Below are 27,078 nucleotides of genomic sequence, written 5' to 3'. Positions count from 1 at the left end.
TCAGCAGTTCAGCTGCTGCAAAGCTGATTCACTGGGAGGCCTCAATCCTTCCAGGCCCTAAGGAAATTATTTTTAAACATGGCCCATATATTAGAAACAGACTTTGACAGTGTTAAAATAAACAGCCCTGATAAGAGCATTTGAATCCCCCCCTGCAGCTAATAGGTGGGAGAGGGTGAGACTGAGCGACAGCTGTCTGGATGGGACGGTAAACACACACCATGATAGATCAGTAAACTGGGGGCTGACAGTGGCAAGAAGACATTGCATAGACAACATCTGCTCCCATATTCAGAGGTGGAGGCTACATGTGGAGACACCACCGCTGCAGTCAGGCGCCAGCATGTAACTGTCTACCTGAGGCCAAAAACAGTGCTGCTGGTTTGGATTTAATTAGCCTGGAACGAGAAGAGTGTCAAAATGCTTTGCCATCATTAGGCTAAAGCAAAATATGTATAGCAGACACTGAAATGCAACGTTAAGTTTCAGTGCAACAGACCGTGGTGTGGCAGAGCAGCAGAGGAGGCTGCTGTGTCTGTTTCCAGGGCTGTTTACATACATTTCTATGCATTTTCTATCTAAAAAGGAATCATTAAAATGCCTAATAAATAGCCTAAATGGTTGAAACAGTTTAAAAAGATAGCCAAAGAGTTACTGTGGATCTGGTATAACCCACCATCTAGTTTGGATTAAAACAGGCCTGACCACAAAGTGCAGCCTGAAGAACTGTGACAGACTCAGGATGACATGTAGAAACAATGTCTTTATTGAGAAGGTAAAGAAAAGCACAGGAACACCCAGTTCAGCCAGCTCACCATCAGTCAAACAAACCAGGTTCCTCTTTTTACATCTAATGCTGTCTCCAGTAGAAATACATGACGTCATTAATAACATCCTCAGCACACTGGTGACATGCAAACTACCAGAGCAAGCTGGAATGCTGCCTCTGCAGATTTACTTAGGTAAGCAGATTTGGTTTCTGCATATCAAACCTTCACTCAGGTATTAGGCTGCCTCTCCACTGTCATTATCATACCAGATCCCGTGCATTCAGGCCAGTTGTCTATTTTACATTCATTATTATTTCTGCAGGACTTGATACGGTATTATATACCACATGGCATGTAGACAGCACAGTACGGCATCACAGCAACTGACTAATGCATGGATTACAGCCACCTAGGTGATTGACAAGAGTAGCGGGGTGGTGGTGCAAGAACACTGTGTCCTCTGGTTAATGATGATGTGTCAGATTCGTGCACAACTGTTAAATCTCTGGGGGTTTCCTACGGTAAGTGAAAGTCTTCACACACCTTATGTCTATTACTGAGCCAGACAAAGCACATAAAATACCTGACCTAGTAAAAAAAGAAAAAGCTATCACCTTGTTAGCTGGCAGTAAAAATAGGTGCAACTGTTATGTGATGCTATTAGGAAATGTAGTCTTCTTACTGAAGTCAGAGCCCTTGCACAACGAGGATTTAAATGCTTTTAGAATATACTGCTGTGGCACTTTCACTAGCATTTAAAGTCGTGGCTGTTATTCAGTCCAATAACTGATGAAGCGTTTATGTATCTAACTGTTTACAGCCACATAGATTAGATCTGACATGTGCTGATAATGATGAGAGTTTAGGTCTGTGTGGGGAGGTTAGTCAGAGGAGCACGATCACGAGAGAGACTTTGTATATTAGGATCTAGACAGTTAACTCACAATGTGTTACCACCTGTTGCTCCTCTCTACCAGTCACTCCCACTCCCCTCTGTGTTGTACATCGTGACTGAGCGTTTACGCAGCACAGAGTTCCCCTTCCTGCCGCTCCGGGCCTGCAGCTTGGTCTGGCAAGGGGCCCGGTACTGAGGCAGACCGGTCTTGGTGGTGTCCAGCTCCTCCGGGTTGTCCTGCTGGGCCTTGAGGGCAGCAATCACATCCTTGTCCGAGGGGCTGAGGGTCAGGCAGCCACAGGGACGACGGCTGTCACCCTCCGCTCTGACCTCTCCAGCCTCTCCCACATCTCCTGGCTCATCCTCCACAGTCATGAAAGCATCACCCCACAGGCCCTCGCACAGATCCCTGCCATGCTGGTACATCTACACACACAGCAGAAGTTTAGGAACATGAAGAGATACCACTCCCCGCTCAGAACAATGGGTAACCACCATGGCTGAAAGAAGTACTCAGATACCTATTTAAAAATACCTGCAAATTCTACAACACATGTAAACACACTCATATCAAACCCACTCACTTTCTGCATGTTACTGTGCTGTAAATTTCATTTGACATGGGCAATATTGCATACTTTGCTCACCCGTCTACAGCCAATAACCCGTAATGACAAAGTGAATTTTTGCACATTTATTAAATGGACATCTCTCCTTTCCAAAAGTCTCCAGAGTCTCTGCTGTGGCTCCACACTAAGCCCAGCTACATCCTGTCTGACATGAGTCCTATCTTGACTGGAGTCCACCTGTGGCAAACTGAGCCGACTGGACACACTGTAGAAAGACACACACCTGTGTCAGGTGTTACCTGCAAAATGTATTGAAATAAAAGGACCCACTGTGCAGAAAAACATTTTAAGAGATCAGGATTTTAGGGTCCTCCTATTAACAGGTTACAGCTATTATTACAACTACATGGTGACTTTCTGCAAATCTCTGCTTATTTCTGCTCACCTCCGATCTAAAAACACCTGACATGGTTTGCAGGGTCTTTAATCTGTGCTATATATACTGTAAGTTGATCGTTATGAATGTATAATAAAAGGAGGTAGAACCTCTACAGTAGCTGTTAGATATGTGTGGTGAAGTAAAAAGCACGTTCTCTGAAGCATACACATTCTTTGCTTGAAAACATCTACAGAAATAATTGGCTTTGGCCTTTCAGGGCATGTCCAGCCTGGAAAACAAGCACCCTGCACCAGGTGTGACAGGAAGCCGCAGGTACACGGCAGCCGCTCCTGCTCCTCCCCCAGCCCCTGGAGCAAATTAGAAGAACTGACCTTGAAAAGCCCATACTGATCTCTGAAAGCCTCGGCCTGTCAAGGACACACGGAGCTACACTAATGACAAAAGTCACTATAAACTGACGGACGGAGCCGTGTAGGAATTCCTATGTACCTGACAACAAATTCATCCCTCAAGTCTCTACCAAGTGACACTGAGGAAAAACTCCAGTCACTGCTGACATTAGCTCAGTGGTTTCTGACATTAGCTCAGTGGTTTCTGACATTAGCTCAGTGGTTTCTGACATTAGCTCAGTGGTTTCTGACATTAGCTAAGTGGTTTCTGACATTAACTCAGTGGTTTCTGACATTAACTCAGTGGTTTCTGACATTAACTCAGTGGTTTCTGACATTAGCTCAGTGGTTTCTAACATTAACTCAGTGGTTTCTGACATTAACTCAGTGGTTTCTGGAGCATGAAGAATTCCACTGCTCTCTTGTAAGACACATGTAGATTAAAAGGCGTAATGCATTACACAAAACAAATCAAAATATAAGCTTTTTAGCTGTGCCTGCTTGCTCAGAAGCAGTTAGCAAAACTAATTAGTGATGTTTCATTGACACACAAGCTGTGCTGAAGTGTCCATTCTCTCTGGTGACAGCCTCATAAGCAGTCATTAAGATGTGCTGCCAAGCCACCATCTCCTACTATAGCTCACATTCGCTTGCTGTTTGAACTGTTTATCTCCCTGTTTCTGTGTAGCACACCCCCACCCCAGCTTCCTCCTACCCGCTGGGGGATTAACACCGAGTCACACTGGGTGCTCAAACAAGAGGCTGTAATATATTTATCATGTTCGAAGGACAAAGAGGATGATTTCCCTCCACTACACAGTACACTCCCTGTCTTAGGTCTTCTCTCATAACACACACACACTTTTATCCTTCCCCAGGCGCATGTGGTTTGCTGCCAAAGCAAATTCAGCACAGGCTCAAGTGGCTTTAGACGCCATGGTGTGATCGAAGAAGTAAGATGGAGACATTTCCCGTGGCCGTTTTCTGTCCTCGCCAGCCCCATGTTATTCAGCTCTGTCTGAAACCTGTGACATTACACCTGGTGTGATACAGGAAACAGAAAAGAGAACAGCCTTCCATGTAGCTGGGGGTAAAGGTTGGAATATCAGGACAAAAGGCTTCATGTTTATGTAACCAAATAGAAAAGACCCCATTTAAGAACTCATATACGACTACAGCAGTGATAAACTGAAACATCACTAGGTTTTTATAAGATTCCTAAACAAGATGCAATTAGTAGAGTAGATAGCCTGGAAAGGAATGCTTTCTCAGTGGCAATAGCAGCAGGACCACAGGGTAAAAATACTTGGTTACAAGTACAAAAGTATCAGTATCAAAATATACTTAGAGCAGTCGTCCTGCAGAACAGCCCGTGTCCCAGTAACGTCTCTGATACTGGATCATAGTGACTGATGCGTTACTGTGTTCATCACTTTAATGCTGCAGCTGGTAAAGATGGAGCTGATGTAAAAGCTACTGTGAAAGGAAACTGAGTAGAAGTTGAGTAAACCACCCCATCTCTGCTGGCTGAGGAGGAAACAAAGCTCCACTGTGGCTTCTCTGAGAACCCATTTGCTGAAGGTGCTAAATGTGGCCACTCATTTCTTTGTACTCAGGAGCAGTTTCAAACACTGTTCTGGAGCTGCCTACATCTAACTGGAGCCAATTTTGCTCCATTAGCGACGTCCTACATGGAAACGGACCAATACAAGCTCACATATCACCAAAACACGGTGACACACATATTTACACACTCAAATATTCTCTCTCAGTACAAATCTGTATTTTGCAGGAGTCAGCTAACAGGGCTAATGCTGTCTGTGGGTGTGAGAGACAGACACACTGGGTAGATTAGCATCAGAGACAGACAGATGGTCACTCTGTCTCTTTCTAAATCACCAGCTGGCCTATACCCAGTGGAGCAGGACTGGACCTTTTCTTGCTTCAGCCCTAACACTGTTAACCCTCTCTAGACCGCTTAGCAGCCAGCCACCCTCCTGCCACGCTCTTAATTAATGAGTAACTTCAAGTCTCTATATAAGTTAAATGGGCAAGTTATATAAAATGTGTGCCCTGAACAGTTGAGGAAAGGGGAAGACCAAAACCTGTAAACGTCTTTATTTCTGCTGTAAAGTTGGGCATTTTAACACGGGTTTATGGAGACTGACTTCCTTATGATGCCCGCCTCTAGTGGTCGTTCGAGGAACTGCAGGTTTTGGCACTTGCGCATTGGCTTTCTCTCGACATTGGAGGTCGCAGCTTGGTTGCTCCCAGTGGCTGTCCCACTGATGGGTGGGTATGTGTGCTTGACAGTGCAAATGGGTGAATGGGCAAACAGTGTGAGGAGTCATTTACAACATCACCACACAATGATGAGCTTCAGTAACAAAAAGTCGAGACAGAGTGATAAGGAAAATGACGAGATTAGCTACATGTAAACACCCATGTTACTGTAAATGACAGGCACAAATAACTGTTTTGGTGACGTCATGATGCATCAAATAATCACCTTAAATTGTTTTGGTCATTCAACCTCAAAAATTACTCTAATGCTCACCTCTGGGGACCAAACTAATTAACAAGTCTATGTCATGTCAACATGCAGTCATGGGTGTGCCACATCCCAACCTACCTGCTGATACTGAACACAGGTCCCAGTGCAGTTTTCGCCCCTAGGGTCTCTGGCCCAGTTACGAGCACATGTCACATCCATCCTGCAAGCATCAAACCTGAAGAGCAGGCATATAAACTCTTAAAATAAAATATCAGACTAACATTTTACTGTAATTCCTTTATTCACAATGTTTACTAGAGAACCCAGGTGGCAAATGTTTATGTGAGAAACACTGTGGTGTAAAAGGAATAGTCTGACAGACACCACTGTCATGTCTGTGTATGAAGTGTGAAGCTACAGCCAGCAGCTGGTTAGCTTAGCTTATCTTAGCATAAAGTACGAGAAATGGGCACCAGCGCCTCAAAAGCTCATTAGTTAACATGTTACATCTCGTCTTTTTACTCTGTACAAATGCAAAGTGTAAAAACAACCAGCTGTGGTTTAATGGGGGGTTTGTTCCAGACTACTTCTTGGCCAAACATCTTCTGGAGTCCTGCCCTAAGCTAAGCTAATTGGCTGCTGGCTGTAGCTTTATATTTGCCATACAAACATGAGACTGGTGGAGATCTTGCCATCTGACCTTTGACATATAGTCTTTAAACTTACATTTCATTATAGGAAAGTGCAAGTTTCCTGTTTGCACATGACATTACAAGACACTTCGTATTTTCTTTCATGAAAGCAACTAAGAGTTTTGTCTCAGGGACATGCAACCATCAAATGAAGCTGTTTGTCATTGTGCTGGGTCCCCTGGGAGTCCAGCTGGACTGATTATGCAACCTTGATCTGTCACACAGTTTTATGTTGTTTACTGGACACCGTCTTAGCATAGATAGCACTGTTTGTTGTTGCAACCCTGGCTGTAATCACCGTCTCTACAGTCTCATCGGTGCAGAGGGACACATACTGATTCTGATGTAGGATTGTTCCAGTGTGTTTGGCAGCCTCACCATTCACGGCAGAAGCTGTGGCAGAGTGGCACAGCCTGGAAGTATGAGCGGCGCCGGGGATGAGGCCAGCGAGCAGCATCGGGGGAGCAGCGGTAAAAACACAAAATGCGCTTCAGGAAGCCTTCACACCTGAGGAGTGAGAGGGCAGCAGTCAGTGCTGTTACAGCTTTAACTCTTGAGCTGCTTTCATGTTTATGTGGATAGCTAGAGCCTCCGCACCCCTTAAAAGAGACGGCCCCCAAACTACACAGTGTAATTTGCACACTGCACTTAATGCTATACAATAAAAAAGTAAAACCACTGTGGTTACGTTAGCCACAGGTTACAAGCTAAAAGCCTACAACGCCTGTCTCTCGCCTGTGAGCAGCAGACCCCTGGTCAGAGTCCAGGGGTGAACGAGCTGCAAACATAAACTGCTAAATGCCTTCCACTCCTGCATCTCATCCTGATACACACTGGCCTTACATGGGGGAAGTGGTGATGGGGAGCTGGGGGAGTGCGCTAATTTTAATATTCACAAATCTGGGAATTCACAGTGAGGAGCAAATGCCAGATGTGTGTTAAGGTCCTTTACAGAGGTTCACTGAACTTCTGTTTTTTAGGAAAACAGTCTGTTAGACTACATATTGTTTATAGTAGAGTATTTTTATATGCATTAAAATGTCTCCACAGAGGAACTTTAAATATCATCCTACTTGTCCACCTAAAGAAACGCCCCTGGTGGTCAGAGGTACAAATAACATAAATGCAAAAACCAACCAACTGGGTCCTACTATAGATTAAACAGGCTATGATCCAGAGTCCAGATGAGCAGGACATCTGCTGGTTAAGACTTACTCAGAGCTCAGAGCCCCACATGTGTCCCATGTTTCATTCTCACTGCTAGCAGAGGGAACATGAGAGATGTCCTGGATGTCTTCTTCCGTGCAGCAGCTGTCTGTGGGCGGCAAGGACAGGCAAACCTTTCACCCATCGGCCAGTCAGGAGAATCACTGGTATTTTCATATCACTACACATTGTTTCCAGACAAACGCACACCGTCACTCACTGTCAGAGTAGAGCGCACACTCTCTCAGGTGCGGCTCTGGGCCGGGTGTGGCCTTGTGTGTGCCATCTTGAAGACACACCCCCTCTGAGCAGGTTCCACCAATTAGCACAGCTGCCAAATATACGCAAACCAATAGCAGAGGGCGACAGGTGACACCCATCTCTACAGCCACAAACAGGTCTGGAAAAGAATTCAGCACACTGGACATTTTTACCTGAGTCACCAGCAAAAAATTAAAGACACCATGAGAGATAACGCACAAGTCTAATTGTCCCACAGTTCATTTGTCCAATCCTAGGAGCACTTTGTCATAAATCAACACTTGTTTACCTTAAATCAAGGTCAATCTAAACTCAGAATAAACATACTCCTTCCAAAGTAAAGATATAACTACAGTCTGAGAGGTCTTTCCCTTCATATCTTGTCAGATTTAGTCCAGCTTGTTTGACACTAGGGGGGTAGTGACATCTGACTAGGGCCCCGAGATGTTCAGACACGGCTCTGCTGTGGAAGTAAAAGCCACAGAGGTGCTTTCGCGCCCCCTGGTGTCCACAGTAAGACACACAGTGTCTATTCAGATCTGGCGATGTAGTCAACAGCCTAATTAGGAGCGGCTGAGGCGCCGTGATCAGATTAGGGACATGCGTAGTCCTTTAATCTGACAAGAGGCTGCCTGAGGTGTAGCACGACTTAAATACATCTGATGCCCTGGACTGGCCCGGTTGTATAGACCACAGATAGACGGCAAACTGCAGAAACATTTGTGAAACTTTGGCACATTGTAACCGCATCTATCCAGCATCAATCTGTAATCGATACAACTGATTAGGTGTGCTCAGTCTTTTCAGTTTTCACCTGCAGGTTATTCTGCCATAACGTGATGTACTGAATGTGAACGGTGGCTAGAAAAGGTATCAGTGGACACAAACACATGAAGACTAAGTCACAAGCCAACAGTGACATTAAATCACACAAGGAACCTAAAGATCTCAGAGCCGATTAAACCTTTACAGTTAACAGTGTAATGCTGCTGCTCACTAGTGAGTTTACGGCACTTCGTGGTATTTTTCATTTCCTGTAGCAGTTGTGGAGAAATATCTTTAGATCATTTATAATAACAAACATAATAATCTGATCATATCGGTTCTTATCTACTAGTCTCTGACCGCACGAACCTGTTGTGTATGATCCTACGTCCTTTCAGACGAAGGACCAGATGTTGCTTGATGTGTCCGCTGATGGTTCATCTTCTTACCTGTCACTGGGTGAAGGATGCTCGGTTTCCTCTGCTCGATGCTCCAAGAGTCGGTGCGTGTTTCCTCTCTGTGTTCGTGGTGTGCCCGTGGATCCAGCGGCCGCGGGCGATGCTCTCTATATCTATCTCTCGGTCTCGGTCTCTCTCTCTCTCTCTCTCTCTCTCTCCCTCCCTCCCCCTCTCTGTCGCCCGGGGGCTCGCCACTTCGTCGCCCGTTTATATGAAGGACATTTCGGTCCCTTCCATCAGGGTGCTCACCCCCTCCCTCTGCCCCATGCTGGGAAGTCCTCTTTCTCTCCCCTCCCTCTCCTCTGCGCGCACTCACGCACAGCGGGCTCCCGCACTGTTAATGAGATATTTACCAAGTCCTCCATGTTGACAGCCTCTCTTCCTCAGGATAACACTGTAAAAATAACAGTTCCCAAGTTAAATCCCTTCTCACCAGGGATGCGCTGCCCTTGGGTGTGAGGATCGTTCACAGGTGCTGCTGAGTCACACCTGTCCTGTCCTCTACCCTGAGGCCACGGGGTTAGAGCAGGGTGCAGCTGAGAGGACAGGAAACCAAACACCACGCACTCACAGAGCAGAGGCTTCATCTTTATCATACGGACACAGCTCAGACCAGCAGCTGTCTGAACGCGCTCTGCGTCATCTTGCCAGCAAAAGGTGTAATCCCTAAAAGCCTGCAGGGCCGAATGGGGTCACATGGACCCCGTGTGTGCCATATTTTTAGTCTCACTTCAGGCTTATTGGGCAAGATAATCCCCTCTCTTTCCCCTAAGTGCCCCCCCAAGGATTTTGGCCACGCAGCAGAGCAGATGGACACCGTCTTATGACCTAGATACGGCCCCAGCGAAGCAAGACTCTCAAACTGGTGATATGCCTTAGACATGATTGGTAACACTGGACATGATGTGGGCACTGGACAGAACCAGACACACTGAGTACAGATGAACTGGCCTCAGCGGAGACAACTCAGGCTGAATGAGCTGCAGGACGAAATGCCGTCTCGCCCAGACCCTGTTGTCCACCAGACGGTTTCATAGCTGCCGAGGGCCAACACCAAAGAGCACATTAGTTCTGGGGCTGAGCGCAGAGGAGTGGGAGACAAACGACTCTCCACCTCGTAATTAGAGGAGGCATAATGATATCCTTTGTGCAAGAGCTATTCGGGGAACAGACAGACAAAGCAGGCCATCAGTGCTCTCTGCGGGCCCTTGTTCTCATTTAACAAGGCAGGGTCACTGCTGATAAACTGGCCCTTTGCAGGAAAACACGGTAACGCCTCCTGGAAGACTCGCTATGTTCTGCCATTTACGGTTTCTTTGATTTGTTCCACTGAAAACGGGTTGATCCCTGTATTATCAGCCAACAGCAATGAAGCTCCACCGTACGTGTTAACGCGCACGCTCGCTGAGCCCGATGGCCATGATGTATTTTATTATGGAAGTGCAGCATGTTTCAGGATGTTTAGTTGTTTTCGTACTTCAGTAAATGTCATTTAATGTTAATTTTCACTTCCACTGTCGGCACAGCAGGGGGCGCCAAAAACGTGTCGGCCAGCGAATGACGTCACCAGAGGAAATGAAACATGGCGGATAGGGAGTGATAGAGGGCGAAAGTTAGCGATGTGCGTTGGCAAAATCTGCTCAACTCACCGTATTCGATGCAGGTATTTGGACTTTGCGTTGCGTCGAGTCTGTATCTTTATTTGTGGATGAACCCTACGCATGAGTGTGTTCGTTTGTTAAGGCGTTAGCAATTCGGGCAGTAGCCCGCTGTGTTAGCCACGTTAGCATCCTGCCTTTGTTTTTGTCAGGGTTTATGCGCCACAAAGCTGAAACCGTGAAGCCTCTAAGCTTTTTATATTTCGGCTTGTTTCTTAAGAACTACATTTTTCTAAATCGGACTGTGTATTTCTTCAGTTTAACCCCAGAGCTTTTGTATTATACCGCGGGTGGGGTCCAGCTCTTCGTGGAGCGTGCTGCCAGTCTTGTTCCCTAAAGGCCAGAACACCCTTCTTACAGACGGACACATCCGGACTGTTTATGACCATTGCACCAAGGAAACATGGATCCAAAGCGCGCGCACGGCAAACCTGAATCTAGTGGCAGTAGCAGAGATGTTCAAGAAGAAGATGGAAGACGAGAGGAGGAAAAAGGAGACGCAGCAAACAGGTGGAGATGCGAGAGCCACCGAGCAAGGACAGACCTCAGTGGAAAAGAAGGCACCTCCCGTGACGAGCTTTGTAAGGGGTTTGGTTGTAAGATGAGCTAGCTGCAGTTTAACACACACAAAGTGAAGCAACACGCACTGATCGACAGGCATACTCTCACCGGCTCTGAGCACACCCTGAAGTAATAGCTCACATTTTCAGTATTAATTGCCTGTATGATTGTTACACATATGACAGTGCTTGTGTTGTACTTGCATTATGCTACAACGGTAGCTCAGTAAAGACTAGGGATGCTCCTCACTGATGATGGTTTCGCTGGTGGTGCGGCAGGAGACTAAGTGTAGACTTCTGCTCTGGTGTAGTCTCCTTCATTGGCAGCCCATGTGCTAGGGCTCCTATAACGGTTTCAGTCTTCTATCCCCTAACCCAGGTGGGGAAGCGCAGAGGAGGGGTGTTCCTAAAGACCGGCATGGTTGCAAAGAAGCAGAAACAGGACACAGAGGTAAGTGTGCTGGGGTTGGTGGTGTCAACATGACTGTGTGCTTCTGACTCCCACTGCTGATCACCTGTGCCTCCTCTCCTGCAGGCTGAGCCAGGCAAGAGTGATGCTTGGTCAAAGTACATGGCTGAGGTGAAAAAGTACAAAGCCCACCAGTGTGGCGACGACGATAAAACCAGGCCTCTGGTCAAGTAGGTTCTGAGAGGTGAACGTGAAGCAGCAGTGTTAGAGGAGGAGACGATTTGGGAGCAGCTCTGGCCAGTCCCGACCTCCTCAGCATAAGTTGGCCTTCATGATACGTCTTTCACAAACTGCTGAGAACGACTCACTTGCTTTCCTTTTTGCATTGTTTCTTATTTGTTGGACTTTGTGATTTGATCTGGTGTCAAAAGGTGCTTCAGAAATTTGGCATACATTACTGTTAAGTCTTTTCAAAACTGTCATGTCTTCGTTATGTTAGGGTTCATTAAAGGACAGTGCTGGTGATAAATGTTTCTTTCCCACATCCCCGTCCAGAGACCAGCAGCACCAGTGAATGTGGTGTCCTCACCGTAATGTGTGCGAGTCCAGTTCTGGTCCAGCTCATCGCTCTGTGCCGTAGACCTCCACTGCTGTCCACCAGCTATGAATCCCCTGGACTCACACACGTTACGCTGAGTACACCACACTGATTGTTGCTGCTAGTTTTTGTGGAAAATAAATGCTACCAGCCATCTTTTAAATCTTACCAAAACTGTCATGTCTGGGTTCTGTTAGTGTTGTGATTGAATTTGATTTAATAGCCAAATCAGGGTTTAAATTAAATGGCCCCTGCCCATTTGTGTGTGCTGCCTCTGTTTTGTTACACTTCCTTTGGACTTGTATGACTTCAGTTTCACACATGAGCCAGTTGTGTCACAGCAAACTGTGAAGGGAAAGACTTTAATTAAAAGCAGGTTTGAGTTCTATACAGAAACGAATTCATTCAAGAATTCATGTTCAATGAAAAAGTGTACAGCTCTCATTGGGGGAAAAGCTCAAACTCATCACTTTGCTGTTTACATTTCTTACAGGTATCAGTGATAATTACATTGTGATAAAAACAGCACCAAATAGACACTGACCATGCATCAGAGAGGGAGACGTACAAAGGCGCACCAGCCAAACACAGTCACTCACACAACCTGTCACTCAGCTAAAAATCCCAGTCACCCCTTCTCCCTGTCCACAGTGATAAAGGTCTATTCTGTAAACATTTCATTTAACAGTTCTATGAAGAATAGTATTTAAAAACTATCAACTCATTTAAAAAGCTGTGTTCATAAGAACTTGAGCTGAGCTCCTCGGATCAAGTGTAAGCCCGTCTGTGTTTCAGACCCTGTTACCAGTGGTCAAAGCTCCGTCCTGACTTGTCCCAACACCTGGTTTCATGAGACGGCGTCCACTAGGTGGAGACATCCAGCTGTGTCACAGGGTCTTCCTCTTGGTGTCTCCTCCCTGGCTTTGACTGACATCTGGACAGGAATAGCACAGTTCTTCAGATGTCAGTAAAAATCAGCAACAGACCAAAAGAAAAAAATAACACTTATAAAACTCTTATTACAGAGTTTGGACAACGGCTAAAAGACTACATAACAACGCATGCTGCCACCAACAGACAACAGGACCAGACACAAAAGGACAACCTGAGACTGGAGACACCAGAAAAAAAGGCAAGACAGGGAGTAAATGGAGCAGGATTGGCAGGGGGGAGGGAGGGTCAGATTTTACCTGAGAAAGCGAGCTGCAAGTGAGGAGGCAGAGCAACCTGAGACCCTGACTGGAGACTCTTATACAGATCTGAGGAGACAGGACAGGGAGGGAGGAACACATACCGACAAAACAGGCAGGAAAGGGAGGAGAAGAAAGGTGTGGAAAAGGAGCAAGATGGCACAGAGGTAGAGGACAGGTGACAACAGCCAAACAGAGGAGGGATAAAGACAGAGGCCAAGTGAGCGACAGCACAGGGTTGAGAGGAACGTAGGGAAATGAGACAAGTGGAATCATGTCAAAAAGGAGAAAAATCACAGGTTTACATCAGACACAATATGGCGATAAAACAAATGATGCTCTAACATACAACACACAATGGGCCTGCACAGGAACAGATGACAGCAGAGCAACATACAAGGAGCGTCTGTCTAAAGCCCCTTTCAGACCCGGAACCAGATGTGAGAACACACATGTCCGAGTCAGTCGACCCGGACGTTAAGCAGACCCTACCCTGTTGCCTCCCTGGTACAAAGTGAGCTGATGTGAGAAAAACGCACAGTCCAGAGGATTCATACCGATGTTCTATCATGTGACTGGCACGAAAGAAGGTGTTCGTGCCAGAGTCACCGGGCAAACAAAGAAGACAAACACCGGGTGGTGTTCGTGCCAGAGTCACCGGGCAAATTTAAGGAACGCCAAGAGATTCGCTTGTTTATGACCAAATTACAAACTGAGCAGTTTGGGAGGAAACGGGGCCATCTGACCATCACACACACCACCTGGTTGTTATTCTTGTGCGCACGTGGCTCACATTTCAGTTCCATCTGTGCCTGTGTGGCAGCTTTAGGAGCTCAGTGGTGTTCACACCGGAGCCGGGTACACGGCGCTGACACACATGAACAGGAAGCAGCGACGCACACACATCAGAGCTGAGAGCTAAGGCCTGGGACGTGGACGCAGCCTAATGTGAAAAAATATCAAACCACGTCAACCTATGCTTTTACACACTATTATACTGTTCCATCACCAGTTGAATCTAATCTGAACATGAGAATGGAGCAGCTGTGTTTCTGCCTGTGTGCATCACTCACTCTGGGTCAGGCTGGAGAACGGTGCATTGCTACTGGTCGAGGAGCCGCTGGCTGCTGTACTGGAGCCTGCTGTTCCCAGGGGGGGCAGGTTTAGCAGGGAGGGGAACTGGAAGGGCAGGGACACGGGCACCAGACCCCCCAGCATCCCAAAGCCCAGGGGAAGAGACGAGGCTGAGCCGAGCAGAGTCCCGCCGCCCGCTGTGGACACCTGAATACAAACGTTAGATCATACAAGTGTTTTTACGGACTGATCGCTGTGCCAGAAGACACACTATGTATATCCAACCAAAAAATAAGGTTAGAGCAGTGGCGTGGACACCCCGCCACAGACAGAAACCCACCCTCTGATTTCTACTGGTCATCCATATTACAGTAACACAGTTCAGTCTCCAGGAGCGACACGAGAACCTGAACCAGTGACTGGTAGTTTAGTCTGAACAATTACTTCTTCGTGAAAGTCTGACTTCTTCCTACTCCGTTCAAACATGTACTAGGTATAAGCACATTGATATTGGATTAGCATTTGTTGGATATGTGTAAAATTATGTGTGTTGACATATCGACTGTCTTTACATGCTTGAAAGAATAAATCAAATCAAATGAAAGTAGCTGCTGATTAGTTTTCTGTGGACCAACTAATTGATTCATGGAATTATTTCAGCTCAGTAACTTAACACAGGAAGTTTTCTATGTAGAATCTGCTGAGAGAAGGAACAGCACTAGTGGAAAGTAACTAAGTACATCTACTCAAGTACTGTGCTTAAGTACAATTAAGGTTTTAAACCTGCTGCTGCTACAAACCTGTGGCAACTGAGAAGAGACAGATGAGGATGAAGCAGCTGTGACTGGCTTGGCCCCCTGAGGTGTCCCACCCCCAGGCCTCTGACGCTGGCCTGGGTTGACAGAGGCCGCTGTGGGGGAGGCACTGGATCCTGAAAGCTTGCTTATGGATGAGGTGTTAATAAGGCTGGTGCTGGTGGTGCTGATGTTGCTGGGGGTCTTCTGGCTGCCTGGAGGAGTGTAGCTGCCTTGCCCTGCCTTGGTTGTTCCTCCTTGGGCACCTGAGAACGGCGGCCGGAACCCTGCTGGGCTTTTGGGGGAGTACTGGTGTATGGTGGGGGTTGCCTGAGACCGGGGGCTCTGAGAGATGGAGGGCGAGGCTGAGGTAGTGGCGGTGACAGTGGGGTTGGGGGTGCGGGGAGTGAGTTTGATGATGGGTGGGACGCTGCTGTGTGTGGACTTAGTGAGAGTCGCGTGCATAGGTGTGATGAAGTTGGACAGTGGCTGGGGCTGTGACTGGACTCCAGGGAGTGTCTGAGCCATGGAAGGCGAGGGGGAGGATTTACTCTGGGGGGTCTGAGGCAGGTGCGGCGTCTGAAAGGTTTTGGGGGTCATGAACGAGGGCGATGAGTGCGTGAGAGGGCGAGACTGAGGTGATGTGATGATGAGCGTCTCACCAATGTTGCCTTTATTATTGCTGCCTTTGAGGAGGCCAGAAGGGGGAGTGGACACCCCTCCCTTCGATCCCGGGGGCACAAGCGGAGACGCAGTGGGTGGTGGGCGCGGCTTAGGTGGCGACGCCGAGGCAGGCATGTTGGCTTTAGCCACACCCAAAGGTCTCTGAGGGTTCAGCACTGACTGTCTGTGCACCTGCAACATGCCCTTGACCACCCCCATCCCATCCACCCTCCCTGAGGGCAGAGAAGAGGATGTGACAGACGCAGGCCGAGACAGAGAGGTGGAGGAAGACGAGGAGGTAGAGCTGTAGTGAGGTGCAGTGGAGCTGGGAGCACTGACGGAGCTCTTTTTCTGCTGCGGGAGGAGTGGGGAGGCGTGCAGGGAGGAGGGGTTGGGGGCTGTCTTGGGTCCATCTGGGGACGGGAGGCTGTCCCCCTGGGCCAGGACCTTGGCTTCGCTGCTGAGGATGGCGAGAGCCTGGGAGATGGAGTCCAGAGAGGAAGGAGTCAGGTCCTCATCGAGGGAGTCAAGACATATGGGCTCCGACGGCAACTGAGGTGGTCGCTTGGAAACCTGAGCAGCAGGGGAGGACGTAGCACCGGCTGAAGGTGTGGAGCGCTGGACCCACACAGCCTCCTGGTAACACAGACACACAAGAATGACAGTGACATGCATTACGCTCAGTAATGGAGTAATATCTACACTCAGTGGGCCAGTTTATTAGGAACACGTCTCAAACGTAGCCAGTCTAATCCAGTAAACCCTCCTTCACAAAGGTGATAATGTTCAGGTGAACAGCAGCACAAAGTGCAGCCTCCGCCCTGATCACACAGGTGAATCAACACACCTGTGATGAAACAGTATGAACACAAACTGCTGATACTGTTAGAGGAATGTTTTTTTTTCCTTCGGGCTCTTCTGTCAACATCACACACCTTATTTTTGTTGCGGTATTACCTGCCCTGCCTGAACTCATGAAAAGGTCATTTCTAACCTGATTTCAGCAGAAGAGAAGGGACTAAACCCACCTACTCCGCATGTCAAGGTTCAGCTGAAGCTATAACAATACTTGTGGGTATTTTCCAAAGTTACTGTCTTTTCGTTAAAAAGAAACCCACTTTGTTTCATCTGTGTTAATATTAACAACACAAAGAAGAAACTTCACTCGATAAATTCAGTGACTTTGGAAGATAAACACTCGTTTTGTGCAGCTCAGGCAGCTGAACTTTCCTGTTACAGTAGCTTCGGCTGAACATTAGAGAGGATTTTCACTCGGGACAGTAGAGGGGGGGCCTCTTCGTGGTTCCAGTGTGGACAAGAGGAATGGCTGGAACAACTAGGAACATTGCCGTTTGAAAGACATAGCATTATGAGGAAAGGTCTGTAATGTCTGGGATTAATGTTGAGGTTCTGTAAAAGTTTAGTAGTATAAGAATACTAACACATATGAAAAGCTTAACAGCAAGCAGAGTCCATGAAGCACGATGCGAAGCGCAGGGCGATCAAAGTTAAACTCACCTTTGGCTTGGCCTTGGGAGCAGGGAGCATCTTTTTCTTGGCTCTGAAGTTAAAACACAACATGAGTGACTGAAGCTAAACAATCACTACTGAACAATCAGGTAACATGTCATATGACTCACGTGTAGCCTGTGAGGTGACCATGAACCATGGTGCTCTCTTTGAATAGCATCCTGCAGAAACATACGGCACGCTCAGACACTACACTAGTTAAAGCTGTTGGTGAAGACATACAGTGCAACACTGTCAAACAAACCATCTTAGCAGGACCCACACACCTGGCCTGCATCCAGCCCTTAGGCCAGAGAGGTTTGACCTCTGTCTCCATGAAGGCTTTGAGGTACTCCTCCAGTGACAGAGAGTTCTTGCCCTCCAGCTCGTAGCAGCCCAGCTTCACCCGCACCAGGTTACAGAGCAGCGACCTGCAAAGCACATACAGCGCATGACAGTGACCATGGCCACTCGCATGAGACATGAATGTCCCTGCTCTGTGAAACTAACCTGAGTTTGTCATCCCAGATAAATTTCTTTCGAGGCCCCATCACCCTCTTTCCTGGTTTCTCCTCGTCATCGTCCTCTGAGCCGTTCTTCTCTCCCTCCTCAGACTGCTGCCTGACAACAGACAATTCAACATCATATATCAAATCATCTACTTTAAAGATCTTCTACCTGATGCCTTTTCAGCCCAGAGGCTCCAGTGAGACTCAAACCGAACTGACACCGTAAAGCCGAGCAGACTCCGTATGGCTTTTATTGATCGGATACAATGCGTTAACTCACACTATATGTTTAAATCGGCACAACCAGAATCCACGACTTCACTGCTCACACTGGACTTTTAAACGGAACCCCGAAGCAAGTTTAAATAAAAAGAAAACAGTTATTTTAGCCATCTTACTTTGTACATCTGACAAACAGCGGTAATCTGCTGTCAGTATTTCTCCTGCTGCAGATCACGACACCGTTTTGATGACACATTGCACAGCGTGGTGCTGCCAGAGCTCGATTAGCTTCATCCACATACTGTTTAAAAATGTATTGTATGCAGTCTGAGTCCTCTGGCTGCTTTTAACCCTCTCCATGTCAAACAGCCAAACCCATGTTAACCCTGGTTGTTGCTCTTTCTTTGTCCCACTCTCTCTGTGCTAAAGACGCCACCTCTTCACTCTGACAGCCGCTGGTTCAGACTTTTAGCCGCCCAGAGCTCCTCCATGGCTGTTTGACATGACTACTGGCTGGAAAAACCCTTCTTCTAACCTTGGCTAGGCGGCAGGCGGGGCTGATTTACAGACCGTACTTTGACAACACAGGGTGGAGAAGCTGGAATAACAACAGGAGGCTGTAGGCAGCAGAGGGTCATGGAGGGGGGTGTAGCTGGGAGACACCACGTCCTGTCCCACTGTCACTGGGCTTAGCAGACTGGGGGGAATCTGAGTTAATGCAGCTTTAATGATAAACGTGATCTGCTTTGAAAATAAAGGTGTCCTTACTTTGCCACTTTAGCAATGCAGTCCATGTTGTAGCGAGCAATCTGCTCTGGCATCACACTGCACACCGCCAGCTTCAGCTTCAGCAGGGGTGTTCGAAGACGGTCATCCTGGGCCACAAGAATAAGCACAGTCAGCAATCACACGTTAAATACAGAATCAGATACCAGGCACAGCAGCTTCACTTCCACACTGCTGCCTTCAGACACACCTGCCAGCTCACAGCCTCTTGCTACTGTTGTGTGTTGTAAAACACTAGAGAACATAAACCTCTGTGCATCCTTTGCTAATCCACTAAAAACTGAAAATGAAAAATTATTCTTTGGCTAAAGTGTTCCTGTTCCAGACAGCTGGTTTCAAAGCACATCAAAGTGAGCAGAGGTCAGAAGAAGTCCTCCTCGTGCACTGTGACCTGGCAAAATTCTGTTGTCCTCGTGTCTAATTACAATAACATCAATCGCTTCCACACACCTGTATGTTGAGGCTGAGCTTCTTAAGGCGTTTGAGCAGAGCTTCTTTATTGCAGGGCACAAAGGCCTCCAGGTGAGAGTAGACAGCTGAACGTACGTCTACAGGCTGCTCCTGCACCTGCAGCTCAATACTGCCACGCACAAACACAGGGATGTTTACACACATCTACATTTATACCCATGTGTAAAGTGAAGAAGTGAATGAACAGTACTCACTCCAGGAGGATGTTGTTCATGTCCAATGTGAAGAATTTCTTCCGACCCTCTTCATCAAACAGACGGGACGCCTGTGACAAGAGCCAAGCATCAGAGAGACTGTGACTGTTGTGCTGAGTGGACAAACAGATGTCACACAGGCCTGTACCTGGTATCTAACACTGGTATCTCTGAAGCCACAGCCACGTCTACTCAACAATAATGTCTGAACACGTTCTGGAGTCTGTGCTGAAGCTAGTTAAACAGTTTTTATGCAAGTTCCCTCTGGGGTGACATATAAAACTGCATTCAAGCCATTTAAGAGCATGATTTATAAGATGGATATTCTACTTCAGATTGAATTGACACTAAATAAAACATGATCCAGTTCGTACCGCTCTCAGGTCTTCGATACGCTTGGCGAGGGGCCCTGGGAGTCCGCTGGGCAGAGGTGGAGGGGTCATCATGTTACCCTGTGACACCCTGCTACCACCGGCTTTGTGTCCCATCCCCAAGGAGCCGTTCTCACCCTGTGCTGGACTTGAAGGCTGAGGAGAGTCCAGCATCCCGAAGTCCAGGTCACCCATTAAGTCCTGCAGGATGTCGTTATTGGCTGATCCCAGCAGTGACATCACAGCTGGGTCAGCGCTCAGGTCAGCCATGCTGCAGTCGTTGCCACCAGCAGCCTTGGGGTGGGTGTTGAGGAGCGTGCTGCTGGCGCTGGGCCGTGGCAGACTGGCGGGAGCCAGGTTTTTCTTACGCATCTCCTCCTTCTCCTTGGTGAAGCGCCGCAACATGTTGGCCAAGTTGATAGAATCCTTCATCAGCTTCTTCCTCTTCTTCTTTTCCGGTCGATGACCGGTCAGGGTTGAAACTCTGCCAGAAAACAAGAAGAGACATTTAACCCACAAGCACAGTGGACTTGCATCAAGAAGGTCTTCCCACGAAGTTTAATCACATCTACATGGGACACGACATCACCCAAAACAGCAGAAAACCTCTGATGTTATCGCTCTCAGGTGGTCTGCTTGACCATAAAGCTGTCACCAGCGTTTGGCAGCATGACTCACACAACTGAGCCAGAGCTGTTCGACTGAAATATCTTCAGCCAGGAACTAAAGCAGTCAAAATGTGTATGCAACCATCCTCGCCATGCAAATGTACAACCTTTTGGAATTTCATGGTTTTCTGCATTATGTTGTCATAAAATGTGATCTGATCTTCATCTAAGTCGAGAGTACTGATGAATATAATGTGCCTAATATAACAAAAAAAAATGTCTGATCTTTCATGTCTTTATTGAGAACAACCATAAAAAGCTCAAAAAGTAAGTGAAGCCTCGAGTTAATGACCTCAAAAAGCTAATTGGAGTCAGGTGTTAGCATACCTGGAGTTTTGTTAAGAAAATGAGTTTGGAGGTGTGAACTGATAAAACCACTCAAACCTGTGTGGTTGCTCCGCACAAGAAGAATATGCTTATGTGAGCCACGCCCCAACAAAAAGAGCTTTCAGAAGATCTAGGATGAAGAATTGTTGATCTACATAAAGCTGGAAAGGCTTAAAGTGATTTCAAAGACTTTAAAAATTCACCAGTCTACAGTTAGACAAACGATCTACAAATGGAAGAAGTGGGCGCCCAGTCAAAATGACCCCAAGAGCACAACGAAGACTCATCAATGAGGTAAAGAAACAACCTCGAGTAACAGCCAAAGATTTGAAGGCATCATTGGAACTGGATAACATCTGTGTTCATGAGTCTACAGTACGTAAAACATTGAACAAGCAGGGTGTCTATGGCAGGACACCACGAAGGAAGCAGCTGCTTAGTAAAAAGAACATTGCTGCTAACCCTAACCTGATGTTTGGGAAAGAGCACATTGACACTCCACAGCGGTATTGGCAAAATGTTTTGTGGACTGGTGAAACTCAGACTGAACTATTTGGAAAGAACACACAGCACTACATCTGGTGTAAAAAGGACACTGCATTTCATCATGAAAGCATCATCCCAACATTAAAGTATGGTGGAGGAAACCTCATGGTTTGGGCCTGCTTTGCTGCATCAGGGCCTGGCCAGCTTACAATCACTGAGGGGAAGATGAATTCCCAAGTGTATCAAAAAATTCTTCTGTCTGTACATCACTGCTACATTGGGGCGGCTGTGGCTTAGGAGGTAGAGCAGGTCGTTTCCTAACCAGAGGATTAGCGTTTCAATTCCCGGCTTGTGCAGTCAACATGTCAAAGTGTCCTTGAGCCACTTACTTTTTCTTGCCAATGTATCTAATTGTATCCTAAGTGTCGTATAGCAGTTTTTCGCAGAAGGACTCCCCTAAAGTTAGCAGCGTGTACATTAGTGCTGGTTGGTGTTTGTCGGTGAAGGCTGACTCCCAACGTTGTTCTTATTTTAGTTATTCTAGTTCGCAGAAGGTGAAACAAACTGGCTGAGCTGTTTTATATCCATTTCTGATATAGTTGTCAGGCTGCCGTCTTTGGAGCAACATTTGTCTTTTCAAAGCCAACTCACCTCCGTGCACATGATCCACGTCTAGTGATACATGTATTGACGCAGACTGTGAGACTGGTGGCGTCTGCGATTTGCCTGCTGGTGCTGTTTGTTCACTGACTGTTTTAACCTCAGTTTGCATTCTGAGGCAGCCATTTGTGATGCAGTGAGCGTGTACCGCCACGTTGCATAAAGTTTGAATGCGCAGTAGTCTGTCCTACCAAGTGACACCCTCAATAACATCAGCTCACACATCCTTAAAACAATAAAGTATAAACAGAGACGATACATATCACACACACCCCTGATGTGCACGACGGTGCCAAATCAAACATGATTAACTTCCAATTAGACAGCCACTTCGGTCTGAACAACTGCAGTTGTTTTTCTTTTAAACTAAACTACGCCTTTAGCTGCTTCATCACACAGACGTCTTTAAAAAGGAAACAAGACAGAAATGTTTCATACATACAAAACAGGAGAAATGATAAGCCTTGGGTGAAGCACTGAAGAAAAGTTAAAACCTTACCCTGGCTTTGGGACTTTGTTCTTCTTGGGCTTCTTTTCCTCCAGAATTCCACCATCTTGCTTTTTCCGCCTTTTCTTTATCACCCGCTCGTCGCCATCTTTCATCTTCTACAAACAGGACCAAACATTTGGCTTACAGTGGAACAGCAGCAGTATTAACACCGACATACCTGGCTATTTAATGCATATAATCTGCCTGTACACTCATCTGCTTCTCCAAACTGTGCGTGTGTTCAAGGACAGAGAAGCAGGAACCTACTTTGAAGTGATGATCCTGCGTTCCTGCATTTTCTCCCTCCGAGTCAGAAGCCGGTCTGAACTGCAGCGTGCCCGTGTTGATGTAGAAGCCTCCGTGTTTAGTGGTGAGAGAGGCCGGGACCAGCTCATCATACTGAGGCCGGGAGACAGTTACTTAATCCCTGTTGTGCACTATTGTTCTATGGATACTAACAGCCAAACATAATGTATACACTGTGCATTCAGACTTAGTTTACAAGAGATTAATGCAGCATCAGATAATGCTGACTGTACTTCACAAAACAAGGAATCAAGAAGACTAATGCTGCAGTTACACTTAAACCAGTTTTTAGTTTTTTGCCCTTATTTCAGAGTCACTACAGAGAAAGACCTGAAACATGCAGAGAGAGACGGTTACGACACAACAAAGGTGCCTCGGGCTGGGAGTTATGTTGTAGGTGCCTCAACCCTTAGGCTCTCAGGGCAGCTGGTTATAGTTAAAGAGGAGAAATGGGTTTTACCAAAGGCTTAAACTTTATTTGTAGTTTTCTGTGATGTTTCTAAAGATAAAAAATATCTGATAACATCATATTCAAATAATAAATAAAGGAATAAATCAAAAGTGACAACTCTCAGGGGACTAAACTTTATTTTTCCAGTGTAATTACACAACTTACTCAGAATTCACTTAGAAACAATACAGTGGTGCAAATAAGTATTTGATGCACCAATGATTTTCCAAGTTTTCCCACTTACAAAGAACGAACAGATCTGTAATGTTCATCGTAGGTACACCTCAACTGTGAGAGACAGAATCTACAAAACAATTCCAGTAAATCACATTGTTAGATTTTTAAATAATTTATTTCCATTTTATTACATGAAATAAGTATTTGATACAATAGAAAAACAGAACCTAATATTTGGTACCAAAACCTTTGTTTACAGTTACAGAGGTCAGACGTTTCCTGTAGTTGTTGACCAGGTTTACACACACTGCAGCAGGGATTTTGGCCCACTCCTCCATACAGGTCTTCTCCAGATCTCTCAGGTTTTGGGGCTGTCGCTAGGCAACACGGAGTTTCAGCTCCCTCCATAGATTTTCAAAGGTTTTGGTACCAAATATTAGGTTCTGTTTTTCTATTGTATCAAATACTTATTTCATGTAATAAAATGGAAATAAATTATTTAAAAATCTAACAATGTGATTTTCTGGAACTTTTTGGTAGATTCTGTCTCTCACAGTTGAAATGTACCTACGATGACAATTACAGAGCTGTCCGTTCTTTGTAAGTGGGAAAACTTGGAAAATCGGTGGTGTATCAAATACTTATTTGCACCACTGTATGTAGTATGACTATGCGACTCAAAGTGATATTAACTAACAAAGCCAGGGCTGACAGCTAAATATTAAGGTGTATAAGTGACCACGTGGTGTGTGTGTGCGCTTTAACAAAACGGGAACTCACAGCCTCTGAGTTGTCTATGAATGGGTCGGTCTCATCATAGCCATAGCCAATGTCAATGAGATCCTGCATCCTGTCCTTTTTCTTCTTCTTTGTTCCACCACCCTGCAAACACAGCCACCAAAAAACATTTAAAACACATCTGTGTTATGTTGGTTTACTGTTTACTTGCCCCTTGCATGGGGACATGTAAATGCAGATTGAGAGGTAGGTGCTGTACCAGAGTCACTGTACCAGAGTCAAATTCCTTGTGTCCAACACACATGGCCAATAAAGCAGATTCTGAATCTGATCTGTCATCCACACAACACAAGAGTACAACATCCTCATTAACAACGTATTCAAACATGTTCAGAATACAACACTTACATATTTGCTCTCAAATTTCTTGGCCAGCTCTTCTACCTCCCGTCGCTCCTTCTCATCATCAGCGAAGGGGTCGTTGGGGTCCAGAGGAGGAGCAAGCCCTTTAGGGACTGTTGACTTTACAAGCTTTACCTGATGACAAGGACATCATGATGGAATTGAAATTGGAACAAGAGGACTGCCATTATTTTACTCCAGAGAGTGACTGTCCTCATGAACTGCTATGAGCCACATCAGTCAGGCTTTCTTTAAAGGAGCACTCCACCAATTTTACATCTTCAGATTACTCAGCCAGTGAAAACGGCTGCTTGTAAGTGACTTGAAATATAGTGGAGGGTGTGCACTTTGAAAGATATGGTCATTTATATCATATTGAGGTAACTGTAATGACAAGATTCCAACTTGTAAATGGAATTCACATTCAGATCCACATTCAAAACTGGGACATGACAAAACACAAATGCCTACACTCATCATCCAAAGTTTGATTCACCAATTCCCTGCTACTCCCCCATTTTGTGGGAAATGCAAGACTAAATCGCTGCACTGTCCCTTTAACGTGTAATCTACCAGCCTAAACATGGGTTATTTTGCTGCCCCGAGTCATAATAAATAAATACTGAGCATAAGCATCGCAGTGTCTTGTTAGCTCTCATCGGTAACACCTCCTCCCGGAGCCTGCGGGGTCTCCACTCTCTCCTAACCTGAGTAAGAGTTGAGTGGACCAGCTCGCCGTAGTTGAACTCAACGGACCCTCTCTCATTTGGCTCGGGGAGTGACAGGTTGAGACGGACGGTCGGTTTCGTCTCCTCACTCTCGGTGTCACCTCCTTTCGTGTTCCCAAACAGACCTCCGCCACCTCCTGACCCCACTGCCGCGGCACTTCCACTTCCATCTTTCCCAAAACTGATGTCCACGGCCTCATCTTCGCGACGGCGCTTTTTGCTGGACTCCGGGGTCGGCGGCGACGTGTTGAACGATGAGATGGTGACGAACGGAACTTTCCTCGGTTCTCCCATTTGACGCTCTCCGTCCGACGACCGGGCAAGCAAAACGGGGAGCGCCACACTCCTTTGCCGTGGGCTGGAGAGCTAAACCTGGAGATGGTCGACAAGTAGTGCTAGCTAGTTGCTCTGCTAGCGAGCTAGCTTCCCCAGTGAGTGCTGCAGGCAACACAAAGACTTTTATCTCCTCTCAACCCGTTTTAATCCATATAGTATGATCTCCGACACCGCTCCCGCCACCTACGAGGGACTTTAACGGAAAGTAATCGCAGTTTTGAGTTCTTCCATGAAACTGGTTGTTTGCTACCGCAAGAAAGATTCTGTAGTAGCCATCTTGATCATTATTATCATTATTCAGTGGCTGGACGTGCGTCTGAAAAGAAAGCGGAAGTCGAAAAGTAAAGGGAACAGCGTTTGTCCAATGACAGCGCTGGAACACGCCCACCTGACCGTGTAGCGCGAACGTGAGGAGATGGTTGTTCTGCGCAGGCGGGGGGTCCGGAGCTCCACTGTTTACCAGACATGGAAGTAGTACTCAGATACTTTACATAAGTAAAAGTAGCAGTAGCACGTTGTAAATACTGCGCAGCAAGTGGAAAATCTGCGTTCAACACGTTACTTCAGTAAAAGTACAAAAGTATTATCAGCTAAATGGAGGGTATTTAAAGCAAAGCTACATATGGATGTGGCTGGTGACTGAATGTGATCTTTGAACTTTACTGCTGTAGTGTTTAAGGCTGTACAAATTTAACTATTTTATAGCCTAAAAGGAAGGCAGTGAAACAGAGGAGGCTAGCCCCGTGGTACAGCTCGCAGCTCCGCTCCCTAAAGCAGGCATCACGAAAAATGGAAAGGAGGTGGCGCTCCACTAAGTCAGAAGAGTTTTTCATAGCCTGGAAAGATAGTTTAATAACATATAAGAAAGCCCTTCATAGTGCCAGAACCGCATTTTATTCATCACGGATTGAGGAAAATAAGAACAACCCCAGGTTTCTTTTCAGCACTGTAGCCAGGCTGACAAAGAGCCACAGTGCTGTTGAGCTTAACATTCCCTTAGATCTCAGCAGCAATGACTTCATGAGCTTCTTTACAAATAAAATCACAACTATTAGAGAAAAAAATTGGTCGGACCACTCCCACAGCTCTCACAGATGTGCCATCTACTACAATGGCTTTAGAAACATCTGTAAGACCTCATTTATACTTGGACTACTTCTCCCCTATAGATCTCTCTGAGTTGACCTCAACAATTGCTTCATCTAAATCATCAACATGGCTCCTGGACCCCATCCCGACCAGGCTGCTCAAAGACGTCTTTCCCCTAATCAACACATCCATACTAGATCTGATTAACCTCTCTCTATTAACAGGTTATGTTCCACAGGCTTTTAAACTTGCAGTAATTAAACCTCTACTCAAAAAGCCTACTCTTGACCCAGGTGTCCTAGCTAATTATAAA

General features: G+C 46.3%; 3 protein-coding genes across 5 annotated transcripts; 1 reads left to right on the top strand and 2 right to left on the bottom strand.

Annotated features, from left to right (window-relative positions):
* Window positions 1-743: 743 nt before the first annotated feature.
* On the bottom strand, window positions 744-9,184 carry rtbdn (retbindin). 2 transcript variants are annotated; one of them, XM_020623025.1, is made up of 6 exons: window positions 8,891-9,184; window positions 7,636-7,815; window positions 7,425-7,524; window positions 6,588-6,716; window positions 5,656-5,752; window positions 744-2,091 (listed from the first exon to the last, which is right to left on the bottom strand). In XM_020623025.1, the coding sequence occupies exons 2-6, from the start codon at window positions 7,793-7,795 to the stop codon at window positions 1,741-1,743; spliced, it is 837 nt and encodes a 278-aa protein (XP_020478681.1). In that variant the 5' UTR covers window positions 7,796-7,815; window positions 8,891-9,184; the 3' UTR covers window positions 744-1,740. The 2 variants fall into 2 exon arrangements, with proteins under 2 accessions (XP_020478681.1, XP_020478682.1); XM_020623026.1 differs by lacking the exon at window positions 8,891-9,184 and adding an exon at window positions 8,811-8,880.
* Window positions 9,185-11,003: 1,819 nt separating this feature from the next.
* Window positions 11,004-12,051, top strand: trir (telomerase RNA component interacting RNase). Its single transcript, XM_020623027.1, has 3 exons — window positions 11,004-11,138; window positions 11,497-11,568; window positions 11,653-12,051. Exons 1-3 carry the CDS (start codon window positions 11,013-11,015, stop codon window positions 11,758-11,760), a joined length of 306 nt encoding a protein of 101 aa, XP_020478683.1. The 5' UTR covers window positions 11,004-11,012; the 3' UTR covers window positions 11,761-12,051.
* A 95-nt stretch (window positions 12,052-12,146) lies between these two features.
* On the bottom strand, window positions 12,147-26,431 carry LOC109973433 (ubinuclein-2-like). 2 transcript variants are annotated; one of them, XM_020623023.1, is made up of 17 exons: window positions 25,320-26,431; window positions 24,619-24,747; window positions 24,253-24,354; window positions 22,806-22,937; window positions 22,548-22,654; window positions 19,911-20,391; window positions 19,537-19,607; window positions 19,322-19,451; window positions 18,854-18,960; window positions 17,865-17,975; window positions 17,642-17,785; window positions 17,486-17,536; window positions 17,364-17,406; window positions 15,189-16,481; window positions 14,388-14,595; window positions 13,315-13,383; window positions 12,147-13,058 (listed from the first exon to the last, which is right to left on the bottom strand). In XM_020623023.1, the coding sequence occupies exons 1-17, from the start codon at window positions 25,632-25,634 to the stop codon at window positions 13,012-13,014; spliced, it is 3,540 nt and encodes a 1,179-aa protein (XP_020478679.1). In that variant the 5' UTR covers window positions 25,635-26,431; the 3' UTR covers window positions 12,147-13,011. The 2 variants fall into 2 exon arrangements, with proteins under 2 accessions (XP_020478679.1, XP_020478680.1); XM_020623024.1 differs by lacking the exon at window positions 13,315-13,383.
* Window positions 26,432-27,078: the final 647 nt, after the last annotated feature.

This window comes from Monopterus albus, unplaced genomic scaffold (assembly GCF_001952655.1).
Source record: "Monopterus albus unplaced genomic scaffold, M_albus_1.0 scaffold292.1, whole genome shotgun sequence".
Classification (NCBI taxonomy): Eukaryota; Metazoa; Chordata; class Actinopteri; order Synbranchiformes; family Synbranchidae; genus Monopterus; species Monopterus albus.
This window is presented reverse-complemented; position numbering and strand designations above follow the sequence as displayed.

What these genes read in the sequence shown, in the direction of transcription:
- LOC109973433 (XM_020623023.1), bottom strand. Translation starts at nt 25,634, where the DNA reads ATGGGAGAACCGAGGAAAGTTCCGTTCGTCACCATCTCATCGTTCAAC. An exon ending in TGCATTGCTAAAGTGGCAAA is followed by an intron (nt 17,976 to 18,853) that starts GTAAGGACACCT and finishes GTCTGTTGTCAG; the next exon opens with GCAGCAGTCTGAGGAGGGAG. An exon ending in AAGGGCTGGATGCAGGCCAG is followed by an intron (nt 17,537 to 17,641) that starts GTGTGTGGGTCC and finishes ATGTTTCTGCAG; the next exon opens with GATGCTATTCAAAGAGAGCA.
- trir (XM_020623027.1), top strand. Translation starts at nt 11,013, where the DNA reads ATGTTCAAGAAGAAGATGGAAGACGAGAGGAGGAAAAAGGAGACGCAG. An exon ending in CACCTCCCGTGACGAGCTTT is followed by an intron (nt 11,139 to 11,496) that starts GTAAGGGGTTTG and finishes CCCCTAACCCAG; the next exon opens with GTGGGGAAGCGCAGAGGAGG. An exon ending in AGCAGAAACAGGACACAGAG is followed by an intron (nt 11,569 to 11,652) that starts GTAAGTGTGCTG and finishes CCTCTCCTGCAG; the next exon opens with GCTGAGCCAGGCAAGAGTGA.
- rtbdn (XM_020623025.1), bottom strand. Translation starts at nt 7,795, where the DNA reads ATGGGTGTCACCTGTCGCCCTCTGCTATTGGTTTGCGTATATTTGGCA. An exon ending in TGTGGGGCTCTGAGCTCTGA is followed by an intron (nt 6,717 to 7,424) that starts GTAAGTCTTAAC and finishes CTCACTCCTCAG; the next exon opens with GTGTGAAGGCTTCCTGAAGC. An exon ending in CACAGCTTCTGCCGTGAATG is followed by an intron (nt 5,753 to 6,587) that starts GTGAGGCTGCCA and finishes CCTGCTCTTCAG; the next exon opens with GTTTGATGCTTGCAGGATGG.